A 17,160-nucleotide genomic window follows, 5' to 3' on the forward strand; every position below is an offset into this window, starting at 1 on the left:
CGATATTTGAATTATCAGGAAATATCGCGTATTTCTTGAACTTACATAAAATATATTAAAATTTTAATCGGAACACGTCGGTGCACATTCGTTTTGCAAAATTTCCCGTCCATTCGGGATACTTTCAATTTCGCCAATATCTCTTTTACACGTAATCTTAGCGCTATAAAGTCCATTAAATCCATAATCTGCATCAATAGCGGCTCTAATTGAAAGTCGGCCCGGAGGTCCGTGAAACGTAACTTTATTACGCCGATATTTTGTGAGATTAAGCGTAATTGAATATCCCGCCGGGCAAAAAATAGATTAGTGAAAGTTCGTTAATAGTACATCCTTCCGTGCGTAAGAATTGGTTTAAGTGCCACCGGGCAAGAGCAGCGCGTTAATGGAAGGCTGAAAGAGGCCTCGCGCAAAAAAGAACGAGGGGGTCCCTACTACACTATACATACGTTAGATCCCCGTGCGATCTCCCGGATACAATGATGGCCGCGAAGTCGAGTAGAAAAGGTGAATCGAATCCGTTAATCGGCTTATCGCGCATCGACTGGAACGATATTTTGGATCAAGCGATGTATAATGCATCAGGAAACCACGACCTGCTTGCAGACATGGCGTGCATACCCTTTTATATCTGACATCAATGCACGATCAAATGCAAAAACTTTGCAGGTAAATTTTATGTGAAATTGGAATGGGCAAGTTAAAGATAACAGTAACAAGAAATAGTTTAGGTTACAAAATTTTTGAAATTTTGCATCAAATTTTTTAAAGTAATCCGGCGAATCTGACACTATACATGTGTGCCAATAGAAGTAAAAAAATATACGCATCTTTTAGACTGCGACGCTCATGTTTCCATAATGAGAGAACTGCGAGTGTCTACGGCGGTTTAAGTCCGAGACGAGTGTTTGGTCGTAATAAATTGCATGAAATCCTTATCGTACGCGATCTCACGCGTGGCACAACACACCAGCAGGCAGGAAGTGAGTTCTACGTACGCCTTTCAGCTATCTGATCGTGACGAAAGAGCGTAACATTTGCCCCCCGCCGTCACGACACGTTCCTCGACACTACGATCTTCACGTGTCGCCTAATTAATATTCCGTTTATCTATATTCTGATAATTCAACCGGGATCGTAGACCACAGGTGATATGGCTCGACAGCCTAGAAGAAGGAACGGGTCCAATTACTCGTTCGGAAGGTGGGAACTGTGTCGTAATAGCGCGACGATGTACGTCGACGGACCGAAGCGTAAATGATGCAAAACGCGGGCTAAGAGTTTGAACAAAATTAATAGAGAACGGAGGAAAAAGTGGTCGAAGACCTGCTTGCAGCAGATAGGAAACCTGTCGTGGCGCATTCACGCTGGAATTTTGTCACACCGTGGCTAAATCGCGACTGAGAACTGGTTCAATACGGTTGCAAGATGACGGGAGGGATAAATCGTCGTGTGCTTTATCCGCTCTCGCAATAAGCAGATTAGCAGCAGAATGCTAAATCGTAGGCGCGCAGAACGCAATTGCGCACGATATCGCTAACGAACGCGCACCGCGATAAATAAATGCGATTACACTTTTCTCCCGCATGTAATCGATGGCATCGGCCGATCCCGACATTAAGCGGAGCAGTCGCGCGTAATTGCAGATGTAGCGGGCTTCTCTCTTTGTTATTACGACTTTAATCGCGTCAGATCGAAGTAGCAATAAAAGCGAACGAAGTATGCCCACCACCGACTCGAGCTAATGACTTTTTAACGAAGGTTAATCAGGAAGAATAAAAAGATATTTAGTGTTCTCTCCGACTTTACAATTAGCCGAGTATTTCGATCATTTGACTGTAACTTAATTGAGAATTTAATGATAAAGTTAACATTTCATGTTATTTCTTATGTACTGTACCTCAGATATGAGCGTTTTCGTGTTTTACAGATTATTTAATCGAAAGCGCGTTTAGCCAAGTTGATAAGCAGGGAGAAATCTGATTAATTGGTGAAAACAAGGTTGAAACTAAATTCCCAGACATTACAAGCGAAAGTATCTAATCATTTATAGAGACCATATGACTACAAGGCGAGTAATCCGAAAGAAATATGAGCATATCAGGATTAGCAATTACCACATCAGGTATTCCGTAAAAACGTAAGGCAATGAACTCGGATCGAGTAATCAACGATTCCCCCTTCCCGAACGCATCCATCAACATCGTTTCATTAAACGCCCGTTGTCGCATCGCGGCGTCTTCTTCGGAGAAGTATAAATAAAATGGCATCCCGCCTCGCGGCGAATGGCATTAAAACGTGTAGAAACGTACCGCTGGCGCTGGCGAGTAACGCCAGCGATAAACGAGAACCAGTCTTTCTCCGTCCATTTCCCGGCATGTGACAGCGGCGTGCTTTTCAGGACTGGCGAGCCAGTCCTCCGTGTCTAGTAGGACGAAAGAGACGAAGGAGGCGCACGTTGTACGTTCGTAGGATATGAGGCCGCCTTCGCGGCAGGAGTGACTGAGAGGAGCCAGAACAGAACAAGGAAAAGGGAGGAGGAAGGATTACGAGATTCCCATAATTTCGTTTTTTCCCCCTCTTCTCCGCGGTGTTCTCATGAGCCTACTTACTGTTGTGGCGGCGCTTGTGATCTACGAATTCCGAGATCCCTCTCCCTCTCCTCTCATCCTCCACTTTCTCTCTCTCTCTCTTATGCTCTTCGTCCTTTCTCCTCTTGCTCGCGTACCCCGGTTCCATCGCCCGCTGATGCACTCCAACCCTCGGCGCGATTCTACCGCGAGGGACCATGACGGCGCGATGACAAGCTCACAATGAGGCCATACAGAAAACAGCCGGTTTTTTCTCTCTCCACACGCGGGCGCACGTCATAATGCGGTGATTCGGGTCCGCCGTCCATGTATATACACGGGGGCAGTATTTATATCCGCACGCGGGGGTATACATATGCCCCGCGCGGTCGTAACGTATCGGAATTTCGGGCCGAGCTCACCTGGCACTTCACGTGCTTCACGGCGTGCGAGAGAAAACACATCCCAGCAGCCCCGAGTGCGGGGTGCCCCGGTCCTTCGATCCCGGTACCCCGAGAGAAACACGAGCCACCGAGAAATCCGAGCGCGACTTTTGACGAGCGCATTTTTCTGGAGCAACGAACCGTGCGTGAGAGCCTCTCTTCGCTTTTTGTTCCAGCGAGCTGCTGCGGCGTCGGCGTGGAGGACACCAACGTACCCGATGCCAGCGGGCCCGCGGGGGCGGGTGGCACCGGCAGCGGGGTGGCCGTCATACCCGACCGGCCGCCTCTCGAATTAGACAAATTACCACCCTATCACGACGTAGCGCCCAGCCCCGGTGAGTGTTATTACGAGACGCCTGTGCTCTGTCTGACGCTTCTCATGCATATGCGTGCACGATGCACCGTCCAAAGGGATTGCTGAGAAATGGCCGCGCTCGTTACTCGCGTGTTCCCGACACGTTACGTGTGTTGTGATCGCAAACGCGGTAGCCAACGTCTCTCCCTCGTGCTGGCCGTACGTCTCATTTCGCTCGCCGCGAGAGAACCCGAGCTTACAGAACCGGATCTCGCGGACTTGCTCTCGCAACGGCGCTTTCAGCGAGCCGATGGCTCGGTGTAGGCTCTTTCATGATACTGTGAAACCAGTCTGTGCTCCGTCGTGTGATAAGATAACGCTTATAAACAGAATATCGCGCGTACGGAGAACTTTGGGAAAGCCATTGACAAGGAAGGAATGGAAGTGAAACTTTCTATCAAACTTCCTATCAGACGACTCCATTTATCTCCATGGAATGAATCTCCATCTGACTGAAGGAAAACTGAGTTTAAAGATACAGGATATGAATCAGCAAACACAAACCAGCTTATTAATAATTCAAGATACTTTCAAGATACTTTCTCTTTGTAAAATTGTTATTGTGTGTGTGTGAAGCTGGCGTATCATTTCGCGGAAAATCATTAATTATTGAGAGTTCTGGCTCCCTTTTTAATAGTTCTAGAGTTCCTGATAGGTTAAACACATAGTTCTGGCCATTAAAGCGAAAAAATCGCATAGTGCAAAGTGAGACACCAACTTCACGCAGCGTCTCACTTTGTCCCGCGACAGTTTCCGCCATAATTCCGGCTAGATTTTAAAAGATCTACAGTTCTACATGAATTCTAGAAAGAGTTCTAGCGAAAAACATTTTTTTTTCATCTTTTTATAATTATTAAAGCTAAAAACTGTTTAAGGGAATGACGACTGGTTAATTTCAGAGAGTTCTGTACTTTATGAAATATTTCTCGTGTAGTTCTGAACATATTTAACCATTTCCCAAAGAGTTCTGAATGCAAACATTAACAATTATTTAATAAAAAATTTTAATCGTCCGAGAAAGACGGATATACAGAGATATGGGTGAGACGCTGGTCGATTTTCGAGAGTTCTGTGAAGAGTAAAATATTTCTCGTGTAGTTCTGAACGTATTTAAGCGTATTCCAAAGAGTTCTGACCGCAAACATTAACAATTATTTAATAAAAAATTTGTATCGTCCGAGAAAGACGTATCTACGGAGATATATGTGAGACGCTGGTCGATTTTCGAGAGTTCTGCTTATTCTAAAACAATTCTCGTATAGTTCCGGACATGTACAATGCCTTTCCAAAGAGTTCTGATAGAAACAACGATTAGAAAATTTTTTTAAAAATTATTTCGCCCAAAGAGTGGACGTTTTCGACTTTACCAGTGAGACGCTGGTTGCTTTTCGAGAGTTCTGCTTATTGTAAAACAGTTCTCGTATAGTTCGGGACATGTACAATGCCTTTCCAAAGAGTTTTAACAGGAACGATTAGAAAATTTTTTTAAAAATTATTTCACCCGAAGAGTGGACGTTTTCGACTTTACCAGTGAGACGCTGGCCGAAATGTCGGAGTTCTGGCTTTCCTAAAATACTTTTCGTATAGTTCCACACGTAATTATGAATTTCCTAAAGAGTGCTATGCACCAGCGACATTGCACAATTATTTAAAAAATTAAAACTGCTCGAAAAGTGAACTTTCAGACAGAAAAGGTGAAGCGCTGGCCGAAATGTCGGAGTTCTGGTTTTCATAAAATACTTTTATAGTTCCGCACGTACTTATGATTTTCCTACAGAGTGCTATGTATGAGAGGTGCATAGAATTCTCTGAAATTAACCAGTCGTCATTCCCTTAAACAGTTTTTAGCTTTAATAATTATAAAAAGATGAAAAAAAAATGTTTTTCGCTAGAACTCTTTCTAGAACTCATGTAGAACTGTAGATCTTTTAAAATCTAGCCGGAATTATGGCGGAAACTGTCGCAGGACAAAGTGAGATGCTGCGTGAAGTTGGCGTCTCACTTTGCACCCAGAACTATGTGTTTAACCTATCAGGAACTCTAGAACTATTAAAAAGGGAGCCAGAACTCTCAATAATTAATGATTTTCCGCGAAATGATACGCCAGCTTCACACACACTATTGTTGTTTGTTATCAGTTAGTTGTTGATAAAAGACTCGTTTTCACACACAAGAATTAGTTTCGCGAAGGCATTTTCAAAACTAACTCTCAACTCGGTCTCTTCTTACTTGTCCTTTTCTCAAGTTTACGACGATAATCATAAATTTAAAATGTTATTTTAGTATTTTCATGTATAGGCATAAAAGCATCCTTATTATGCTAAGTACGTCCGGTCTAATTACGTTAAGAAAACGATCAAGATAAATCTGAGATTGCTGATGAAATCGAACTTTAGGGCACAACGTGTGGTCGTGGTTGGGTTCTCGACGAGGCGGCGGCACCCCGGGAGTCGTCACGACGCCGCTCTCCCTTCCCCAGCACCGACGGGCGATGAATCTCCCGGTGGAGAATCACTACACCCACATGCAAACCGATGAGGCTCTGTACGCGGAACTGGACTCGCAGGCCGCGAGCTACGCAAGCGATCTACAGTTACAAATGAGAGGAAGCTCAACGTACGGTACGACTTCCGGCGGCCAGGACGACGAATATCACGAGCTGGACGCGGCCAGATTACATCGTCATTACGGCGGCAGCGACAGATCGTTACAGACGGATACGCTTCACACTCGACACAGCAAGAGGTGAGTCATCGGCGACCCCATTTTTACGGACGCTATTAAAAATCTAAAACAAACCCTGCCTTGAAATAAGACACTGTCTTAGAGACACCGTAATAGCTTTCTAACAACCTGCAATTGTGATCATTATATCATTCGCAAAATCAAATTATTCTTGGAGAAATGCTTGACTAATAAATTCTTGAATTGACCAACCGAATTTGTGAACTTAAGGGTCATGAGATTGATGTTTAACGGAAACGGATAATGATGTACATGCAGGCGTAACGATCTATCGGTTCCTGACTTCCTCGACCAGTAACGAGGCTGGTTTCGCTCTTTGCCTTCTAAAGACGCGACTGAGATCGCGCCTTTAGAACAACGCGCCTATTCGACACGCGTCACCGCGTAATCAGCGGTTATCGATACGGTCGGCGCGCCGTGTGCATATGTTAGTCCGGTGCATTCCGGTCGAATAGCCGTCCAGCAGTTATCGAGAGCCTCGTTATCGGCTGCTTCCAGGATACAAGAGCCGGATTACGAGATGTACGAGAATGGGCCGTCGACGCCAGTACCGCCGGGTCAGCATCAGCATCATCATCACCATCACCATCACCACAACCATCACCATCACCATCAGGAGCTGAGGATCGGTAGCAGGAACAGCGAGCACCCGTCGTACCAGAACACGGCGTACACCGGAAGCGACGCCGAGCCGGATGGACCAACGCTCAGCAGCGCGCCTAGCAGTGCCTACTACAGCGATCTCAGCTCGAATTCGGCGAATCATCAGATGCCGACTACGGTAGTGTCATCCACGACAACGGCAGTGGTGACAGCGACGACGACGATGACAACAACGACGGCGGCAGTGGCGACGACGACGAGCCTGCACTTGAACCCACAGAACCTGGACGTGCCGCAGTACAGATTGGCCGCGATCAATGAGAACACAGTGCCTTCGGATTACATTTAACGGTTGCTCCTCTTGGTACAGGTGACGAGCGAATTTCGAGATAGACGATTATTACACTGGTCTGCATTTCTTTCGTGTGAATGAAAATTTTTTGCATGATATTTATATCTTGACGCTGTCTCTACACAAAGAAGAACGACAGGAAGTCGTGTCGTCTCGTATTAAAAAATGAATCGAGCGGATTTTGAAGGATATTCTAAACCTTGTCACTTCCCGTGCAGAAAATTGTTAGGGCCTAATATGAAAGTAAAGGCCCCTATAAGGAATAAATAGGGATGTCCTAAAAAGGGATGCCCTATCATTGCCACATCGTGGCCCGATTAGATATTATATTTTTTATTATTTCCTTATAAGGTCCCGAAAAAATATTTGTTACATACCATTCTAGGGCCATATTAATATTGAGGAAAATTAATCGGGTCCTACTTAGGACCCTATAAATTTTTTTACACGGGTTGTGACTCGAAAGTTTCTTCGGAACGGTGTTTTTCACGATTCCGAGTTTTGCAATGTAAGAGGAATCGAAAAGTTCGCGTCTGGTGTGAGAGGGTTGTTTAACGGGCGGAGACCGGTTCCGAATAAAATCGATTTCTTGCTCGGCGACGTTCCGGTCGCTCCTCTTTGTCGTCGCATCTTCCTGTCCTGCTGAAACAATCGGCTTTCGTAACACGCGAGTCGACGAATCGAGTGTCGCGAATTGATCGGCGGCGTGGCCGGTTCGCCACTTGATTTTGCGCGCTAATGAAATATAAGATATAATGTTTCCGATGCATCCGATACTTTTTTAATTGACAGACAAGCGGAGGATAAATCGATTGACAGATAAATGACCAGAGCAAATCTTGCCGATGGAATTAATGCACAATTAAAGCGCTATTCTCGTGACAAAGAAAATCCGCGCTTGTGATATTGTAAAAAATTTCACCGTTAGTCGTCTCAGTCGCGAATCGAGCGGACGAGATTGCTCTCGTTAGAATGACGATAGATTTCCGTTCGCATTCCGCCCAAGAGGCATCGTGGATTTCGAGCGACTACGATGCTGGGTCAGGCGTGACGTTCGGTTTCCACACGATATACCTAACGCAAAAACGTAATGATACCGCGCACGAAGAATCACGCACGTTGCGGTTTCCAATCAGCAGTAACACGTCAGATATAAATCGATGCGGCCCCGGAGTCCTTGCGAAAGTCAACCAATGTCTGGCACGAAAAAGAGGTAGACCTCCATTATCTCTGCCATCATATCGCCGAAAAGGGAGTAACAAAGTCTCAGATTAATATTACACAAGTGCTCAACGGTAACGCACGAAACACTCTTCAGATTGCCATAACTATAATGACAAGAGAAAATTACATCATGCAGTGAGAACAATTTTTGCAATAGATAGGACAAATCTTCTTAGAATAATGGAAAAAATGAAAATGTTAATTTTTCTGGACATTTTCGAAACAATTGACTCCAAATCGACCAAAGAATTTCTCATTAACGCATCAGGCGCTAGAAATCGAGTAGTTGTACATATCTCACTTCAACCTTAATTGCTACACAAAGACACTATCGGGTTTGTTCTTGTGTAAAATTCGAATGCATTAGAGAATTAGAGGATTGAATCGCGCTGGTATTCGGATCTAATCTACTCTAATCTAATCTAATTGGACACGATCATAGACGTTAGAGAGAAGCCGCGTATGGATTCGAAATGCCCACACGATACGAATGAAATGAAGTCGTTTTGAGGAGCAGGTGCCCCGTAATTTGACGTTCAGAGCTGCCAGTCTGCGCCTTCGGCTACACCCGTCCACGTTCTCTAAGCGGCCGTGCGTTATTCTCAAGCAGCATCCTTCCTTTGTTCACCGCGCGCAAATGAGGTCTCGTTTTCATCTGTGTCTCGGTTACAGAAAAATGCAAAATTTCGTGTCGGCGTAGCACGATGAAATACGAGTACGATATTGGCATGAAATGTCTACGTAAATATTTCGTTATATCATTTCTCACTTCTATTCCATTGTACATATGAAATGGAGCAAATGGAGCAATATAGTAACTACATAATAATACAATAACTCATCACAAAAATACTGTTTCAATTGATTCAATCAAAAAATTTGATATGTGATAACCAATTTCTACTTCTTGAAAAAAATTAATGTCAAACTCACGGAAAAAAAAACATGAAAGTAGCTAAAAGATCGCGTGACAAAATTCTACATTCTGCAACGTTTGTTTCGGCAGTCGATCCTGCGCATCCTGATTCACCCAATTTCGTATTAAAGTACTCAAGATAACAAGTGGCTTATTTTTTCAATGAAACGGAAGGAGCGCTTTGCGACACTGCGAGGTTTAATGCTCATGATGAAATTATCCTCGTGACCTCGACGTGTAATGTGGCAAATTGTGGGAAATCTTTCTGGCGGCATTGGATACAAGCGCGTGTGGATTTCGTTCGGGGAATACGTCGAATCGGGTTTGCACGTCACGCGAGGGATTATCATTCAAGCACTAAATAGGCTTTGGTCTCGACGGCGTATCACTTTCAATTCGTTTATCTCCGATTCCCGATCGACGGCGGAATTAATTCGTCCCGTTTGGATTCGGCGGGGAATCGTTTAATCGTCGCTGTCGTGTTCTCTTAATTACCTTCTCAAGGCGAGGCCGATTGTTCGCCTCGCCGAGACACGAATCCGAGTCCGGAGATGCGTTCTCTCGCTCTCGCCCCCGGGATCCTCTCGTGCGCGTTTCACGTCGCGTTTCACCTTTAACTCACCTGCGCTCACGCTCACGCATACCTACATCCGATCGGCACTCACTCGGAACTCACAGTTCGTGAGTGCCTGCGCTCCTACCTAACGCGCGCGTCTCGCTACATACGTACGAAAATAGCCGTAGAACCACTTGATTCCCCGAGTTTCCAGTCTACCGCACACTTAACTGAGACCCATGCGAATAGAGGAATGTCTATTATGCTGCTGAAAATTGTTGCAATTTTCGTAAAGACGAATAAGGCCCATTCTCAGGAAGTATCCAATTGCCGTAATGTGGAATACTAGCTGAGAAAAAGACTGTTTCTCCAAGTTGCTTCGCTGCGTGATTCAAAAGAAATGTACTTTTCCAAATATGCCTCAATATACTAAAACAATCTTAGACATTCTATTTACAGACATTGTATTCCACAATTCGCGTCGACGGATGCCGAAATTATAAACGATCTTCTTATGATCGGCAAAATTTCGAAACATACGCACGAGACGAACGCACAGCCGCGAGTCGTACGCGTACGCAATGCGCGTGCGCTCGACAACACGGATGCAACAATGCGTTCCCTGTGCGGATACGCGGGATAATTAATTGCGCCCTCGCGGCTACAATGCCAGCAAAGAAAGAGAAAGAGAAAGCTGCTCGGTTCTTCCTCTCGCCGGTGTGCATTACTCCGTTGAAAAAATCCCACGACTGCGCCACCTTGCCGGACGAGTAGCCCTTATCACGGCCGTGTTACGTGAACGGGAACGTATTATGGTATTCGTTTAATTAAAGTCCGGCATTGCGTTCCCCTTCGCGCGCTCTTCCGCATTTACGTCGCGCGCCAGGAGTCCCGGACAGCCTCGCGTGTTCGCGAGTATTTGGTACTATAAATCCGAAAGGCCGCATCTCTACTTACGCATCTCGCGTAAATCCGGGTTGATCAACTCGCGTCGTTGCTTTTATCGCGGAAGATCTCGTAAGGATACTGCCTTTCGTCGCGGTGAAATAAATGCCGTGATGTGCGATTTGCCAATTATGCACGCATCAACCCAATTTCCGAGATAATGGCGAGGCAAAACCAACATACAGATTGAAAAAAAGGAATAAAAAGAACGGCTGCATGTCGTAATAAACGCACTATCAAACGCTTATTCGTCGAAGCTGTGGGGCAAGAGAAATATCCATATGAATCTAGTTAAAAATGTTAAAATGTTAATGCAAGAAAAGGGCAACGTTAATAGCTAAGGGTTAACAGCTGGACTAAACGCTACGATCAATATTCATATCGAGTATTGAACATATCTTTATCTTGACTCTTGGCATACGCGATAAATGTCGAATTCATTTACATGCAATACAAGAAGTGCAGGAGCAAAATAATGATCGCTCTACATCTGCTGCCTGATTCCGTTTGTCGGCGCGTTTTCGCGAAATTCGCGAGAGGAACGAATGTCATCCGAAGTGTCCGCACCCGAAATTTCCGAGGAGATTCCTGGCCATCGATCGAAGTCGCGCGTTGCAATCGTGGGAATCGCGCGATCGCGAGGCCCGCGAATTTCTCTCTCGAGCCTGAACCTCCTTTTAAAACGTTCTCTCCCTTTCGGTGCCGCAACGGCACGCGCAGGATTCGACGAACGTCCCAAAACGATCGTAAGGACGGCCCTAGGGTCCGCCCTGGCCGCACTGCGTGTTCGTTCGTACCACGGGATATATAAATTATACATGTAAATATACGGGCGGCCGGCTCGGAGAGATCGAACCGCGAGATATCGATATATGTGTCGGTGATTCCCGCACCTTTCCCTCTCTTCGTGGATCTCTTTTCGCCCCTGAAATCCGGGCTCGCATACGCACGAACACACGTGCGTATTACGAATTCACCCACTACGTTGGTGAGTGTCTCTATTGGTCCCGGGAACCATGACTTTGACGACTGTTCCTGTCCTATACTCACTCGTTCCACTCGCGAAAATGATTTTCAATGTGACATCACTGCGAAAATGTCGAGAACTTCCAACTGTATGCCTCTCGCCTTTTTTTCATGAAATTATTGCGTGAATTATTGGAATCAGCGATGTAATATTTCTCCCTGTGTTGATTAACTTTACGAACAAATCGACTGATTTTATAGCTATCAAAGTTTCAGATGGAGCAAAGACTTAACTAATTCGTTCATCAATCGACTATTTTTACTCAACTTCTAATATTTTTTATTTCATAATGCAAGTTGCATTAATTGTGAATTTAATTTTTGTAAAACGTAAATAAAAAAATATTTAAATTATGTTACGTAAGAACATGCAATTCTTAATTAATGCAAATAGTAAACAAATTTCACGTCTCGCATGATGAATAAATATCCACATTACAGCGCAATATGCAAAACTGTTGCGCGTGTTTTTCATGTTAGGCGCTGGCCTATGACCTAATCGACCTGATTTTATAATTATCCACTGATCAGGTAACTCAAAGAGCAGTTTTGCGACACATTGGCGATCTTGGCCGCGATTCATTGAACCATACTAATAATTAGTTACCGCTAGTAACTCATTCCACGTATGCGTGTCTATTGCGAGTGCCTTATGCCACAGCGAGACTCGATCTAGTTATGCATGATCTAGTTGTACCTTATACAGTTAACGTGGGGACGTATGCGAGCGAGTCACTGTGCGTTTGATGTCATAATTGTGCATAATCTTATGCGCGCGAGCAATGTGAAGAAACTTTCTTACTCATTGTCAGCGACTCGTTTAAGTTGCAACGATATTCGACATTGAACGTAACGCAAATGCTTATGGTAAATATTTCTACTATAATAGGCCTTGTAAATATCACTGAATTTACATACTATATATGTACATAGATATATAATATTTTAAATTAATCGCGACCCGCGCCATGCGGGATTGTACCGATCGATCGTATTATATATTAATGTATAGAATGGCGCAACAAGTATCGGCCGCATTGAGACCCCTATGTTGTGTAAAACTGATTAACCGCCGATGAAAATCGAACGTATCCTTGCGAAAGCGGTAATTTATCTACCCGAAATGCCATTTCGATCTCGATCCCTTGGCTGCGAACAATTTGTAGTAACGCAAGGGCGATACTGCACTGCAGATCTTAGTGTGTTACGTACTGCATTTTGCCTGTAATTTAAAACTGTAATTTAAAAATTATTTGTTTTATAAATAAAAACGTTTTTTTATTTAAAAAAACGTTTATTTGTGCTGTTTTAAGCACATATAAATCAAGTAATAATACAAGAATACACTTTAAGTACGTGCAGGAGTAACACTCTTAGGTTTGCAATACGGCTCCTCACGCGCATTAAAAAAATGAATATGCCACAAATAGATTTTACACCGATCGGCCGATTCTTCTCCCGTATGCGCCCTGCAAACGTTCCTCTGCGACTCTATTGTACAAATATTTGCCGACCCTGTATGTATTGTGATGTAATGTTTTAACACGTCGGGCATCCGAGAAACGCGAGAGGAAGAGAGAGAAAATTTGAGAAGAAAACTACTATTTTATATTTTATTTTGCAATCTCGCGATGCGGAAAGACGTTTTAGAGCGAAATAAAAGTGTTCTGTAATTAGCGTGAATTAAATTAGCGTGAGTGTTGATGCAACTATCACGATCAGCTGTTGCAAAATAAGCAGCTATTATCTTATAATAAAATCTGTTAATTCTTCCGAATTAATTAAAAGAAAATGTTTGCATTTTAATTTCTCAACTTTTTCAATAATAATACAAAAGCCTAATGAATCGGTTTCATACGTGTTCCATTACTATAACGAAACGTTAATTTAACTTCCTCAGCGAAAGTCACAGCGAAGCTTATGAAAGACATAAAAGGATGTAAAAGTTTACATTGTGATAAAACTTGCCGATAGATAGAAATCGTGATCGAGTTAGCTCACGTGCAGACTGAGATTCCGAAAAGCAGTCAGTACTAGAAATGGCACTCTTACAGCACGCGGTAGGATGAGGTAGGGATGGAATAAGAATAATTTCGTGACGATCGCGCGACACGAACTGTTGGAGCGTCGCGCGATCATCTCGAAACCATCCCCACCTCATACTACCGCGTGCTGTAAGAGTGCCATTTCTGGCAACATTGGTCAGTACATGTGTCAACGAGATATTTGATCGAGAAGCGATATTGCCGATAGGAATCTAGTAGCGATGAAAGGAAGACACATAGCGAAGATTAAATTGATTTTCTCCGTCCGATGACGGCATTATATCACTTGGAGTCCTTATTTCGCGCGAGGAAAGGAGTTATTCATAATCCTCGAATGAATATAAATGTTGTTCCGATTGCTTATTCATGCGCCGACGAGGCCGCATGCCGACAATCGCCCGCGGGCAGAAATTTCGAATCCGCGTGTCTCATACTCGTGGCTCTCTTCTTTTGCCTCCGCTAAAATGCCATCTGCCATACGATGCGAGCGCGATGCCAGATTCTTTTTTTTTTGTTAGAAGAAACCATGCCAGAGTACGAGCGATCAATCATTTCGTTGCGATTTCATTGCGATCGTGATTTAATTAAGCACGATAACGCTCTCGATGTTTCTTCGGCGTAGATCGGTCACAGTGTAAATTATACGTATTTAGCGCAAAGTGTACATAGAATCACGAATTGTAAAGAAACGCACACTATTTTATTATTGTATATATTACAATCTGAGATTGTAATCGGAAACCTCGTACTATGAAATTTGAGATTGTACAGCAAATAAAGAGATATTTCACAACACCTGTATTTCTTTACTTTCGCAAAGAATTTCCTATTAATAAAATATGCAATAATAGTGACAATGTAACAAGAAATAAAACAAATCAAAATTCTTTTAAATTTTATAACCAACATCATCGATGCGCACTTTTCAATTTTGTTTGCTCTTTCGTTACAAATATCGATAAACTATCGTTAAAAGTTCTCAGTGATGGATACAATTTCGCAAGGATTGAAGCATAGATATAAATGCGTAATATAAAATTTATAAAATATAAAAATATAATACTACAATCACATACCTTTTCTGCAAATATGGCTGACCCAAACTAACTCGCCGAACTACCGAACCGCGGTTGACGCGTTAACTTGCACTAGTACCCCGATTTTCTGTGGCAGGTTCGTGGTGGGTTTTCTCACTGGATTCCACAGGGATAGAATCGATACCACTAAATACCACAAACTTGCTCTTATTACTTTTTACTTCGATACAGAGAAAGCGCGCGTACAGAAGCCGAACGGAACAGAAGAACGATAACTTAACTAAAACTGCGCGCGCAACAAGATGGCGGCCGGTGTGTTCTAAAATCTAACTGTACGCGTGTTCGGAAAAAGTCGGTTCAAGACCGCCACATTTCGAACGACAGTGGAGACTCGTAGCGGATGTTTTGGAACTAATTAGGAAACCTGCTTCAGAGAGTGGAAATTAGAAATTTAAAAATCTTTCTGAGGTTATGCACGCGAATCACGTGTTATTAAATCAAGTTAACTCGCGTACAAATATAATTTTTAAGTAATTCGCATTTATTGTCTAGTATCAATGTATTAAATACTATATTGCGTTAATATGTAAATAGATTACAGTGAAATAATTAAGAAATCTCACATGTTTATTGACATGCATCAGCTGTCATTCAGTGACAAAAATAGAAAATAAATAGTAATAAATTGTATAAAATATAAAAATGAAATTCTTCACTGATTCTGTAGCACGTTGTGCTGCACGAATTGGTACTCTCAGTGGATTCGAAAGAATGCCTAACGTTTCCTTCGAAACACCTCTACTCCTCATCTATACAAAGGTATACAATGTACAATTTATATTAGTTATATCCTTTTTATGCCCAGCATGTGCTGCACAGTGCTTTTACATTGAATGTTTAGGGTGGCAGTGTACCACATTTAACAAAGGATGTTTTCAAAATGGTAACGTCAGAGAAGCAACTACTGTCTGTTTCACTTCCCTCTACACTGTCAATGATGGATGTTATTCAGGAACTTGACACTTCTTTTGCCGACTTCGTTAGCATGAAGGTACAATTCTAGTCAAAGGCTATCGATGTGCAACAAAATTATATCGGAAACTTTTGTTTTAGGAATATATACATTTTTTATCTATACACGATCCCGCGTATGCCACTACTTCTGGCTTCCAGCAGTTGGACTCTATTTCAGTCTGGTCTAGAACGGGAAGAACTCTCTTCACGGCTAAGAAATACATGGAGCTCGTGCAAGCTTACAAGCCAGATCTCTATGTTGCCCTCTGTGATGGAGATACGAACAGCAGTAGTAGCGCAAAGCGAGTGAGGAAAGCGATTAATCGAAGTAAAACTTTGCTGGAACAGTGCTTGGATATACATTTGAGCTCGGATGCGTTAAAATCTAAAGGAGTATTAGGCGCGGTGGAAGGCGGCTATAACGTACAAGCCAGGGAAGAATCCATAGATTACTTGAAGGATAAACCTTTGGCAGGATTTGTGATAGACGGATTGCATAATAATGGGCCGGACGTGCAGGACATTCCGTCGGGACAAGTGAAACAAATAATCAAACATACTATTGTGGGTGCGATCAAATTAAAAAAGTTTTATTTATTTAATATATTAAATAATTATTATTTAACACCGTGGTTATAGAATTTGCTGCCTGCTGACAAAGTAAAAGTATCGATGGGCTGTTGGAACCCGGCCACCGTACTCGATCTTGTTGAGTTGGGAGTAGATATATTCGACTCGTCCTATCCATATGTGATTACCGAGCAGTCGCAGGCTTTGATATTTTTGTGTGATCACGACGCTTGCGCGAATGACCAATACGCGATGTCGATAACAGAAAAGAGGTAAAATGTGAGATTCACCCAAACAAGGAATATTTCTCATGTTATTTTCATGTTCCCATATATATATGTTTCCTTTTGTCCAGGTATAAAGACGACTTCTCCCCTATTTGTAAAAAGTGCACATGCCTCACGTGTCAGAGTCACACGAGAGCGTATCTTCATCATTTACAACACACCAAGGAAATGCTTGGCTCAGTGCTTTTAATGATGTACGTATTTAGAAATTCTAGCGCGGTTGATCCTATAAATCCAATCGACCATAATTAAATATATAATTTATATTTATTAATATAATAAAATATATAATTTCTGCTTCAGCCACAATGTCCATCAGTATCTTCAGTTCTTCGCTGCTATTCGTGACAGTATAAAAAGTGGAACGTTCGATCAGCTCCAAACGAGAATTCGTCTGAAGTACGCGGCTGTCGACTCGGAATCCGCCGTTGTGTAAATCTTTTTATTTTTAATAAATTATTTCGAATAAATA

At 43.0% G+C, this 17,160-nt stretch overlaps 2 protein-coding genes across 2 annotated transcripts in view; both read left to right on the plus strand.

Annotated features, from left to right (window-relative positions):
- Positions 1–7,347, plus strand: part of LOC105282763 (TSC22 domain family protein 1) — a 70,177-nt gene extending 62,830 nt beyond the window's left edge. Inside the window, exons 5-7 of the mRNA XM_020032793.2 lie at positions 3,190–3,348; positions 5,765–6,113; positions 6,612–7,347. Of these exons, the coding sequence (XP_019888352.2) occupies positions 3,190–3,348; positions 5,765–6,113; positions 6,612–7,065 (962 nt within the window). The 3' untranslated portion in view covers positions 7,066–7,347. The remainder of the gene's footprint in view (positions 1–3,189; positions 3,349–5,764; positions 6,114–6,611) is intronic.
- Positions 7,348–15,212: 7,865 nt separating this feature from the next.
- On the plus strand, positions 15,213–17,158 carry LOC105282764 (queuine tRNA-ribosyltransferase accessory subunit 2). Its single transcript, XM_011344988.3, has 6 exons — positions 15,213–15,636; positions 15,719–15,868; positions 15,931–16,395; positions 16,471–16,673; positions 16,757–16,882; positions 16,992–17,158. Exons 1-6 carry the CDS (start codon positions 15,520–15,522, stop codon positions 17,122–17,124), a joined length of 1,194 nt encoding a protein of 397 aa, XP_011343290.1. The 5' UTR covers positions 15,213–15,519; the 3' UTR covers positions 17,125–17,158.
- The last annotated feature ends 2 nt before the right edge of the window (positions 17,159–17,160 follow it).

Source organism: Ooceraea biroi, chromosome 1 (assembly GCF_003672135.1).
Source record: "Ooceraea biroi isolate clonal line C1 chromosome 1, Obir_v5.4, whole genome shotgun sequence".
Classification (NCBI taxonomy): domain Eukaryota; kingdom Metazoa; phylum Arthropoda; class Insecta; order Hymenoptera; family Formicidae; genus Ooceraea; species Ooceraea biroi.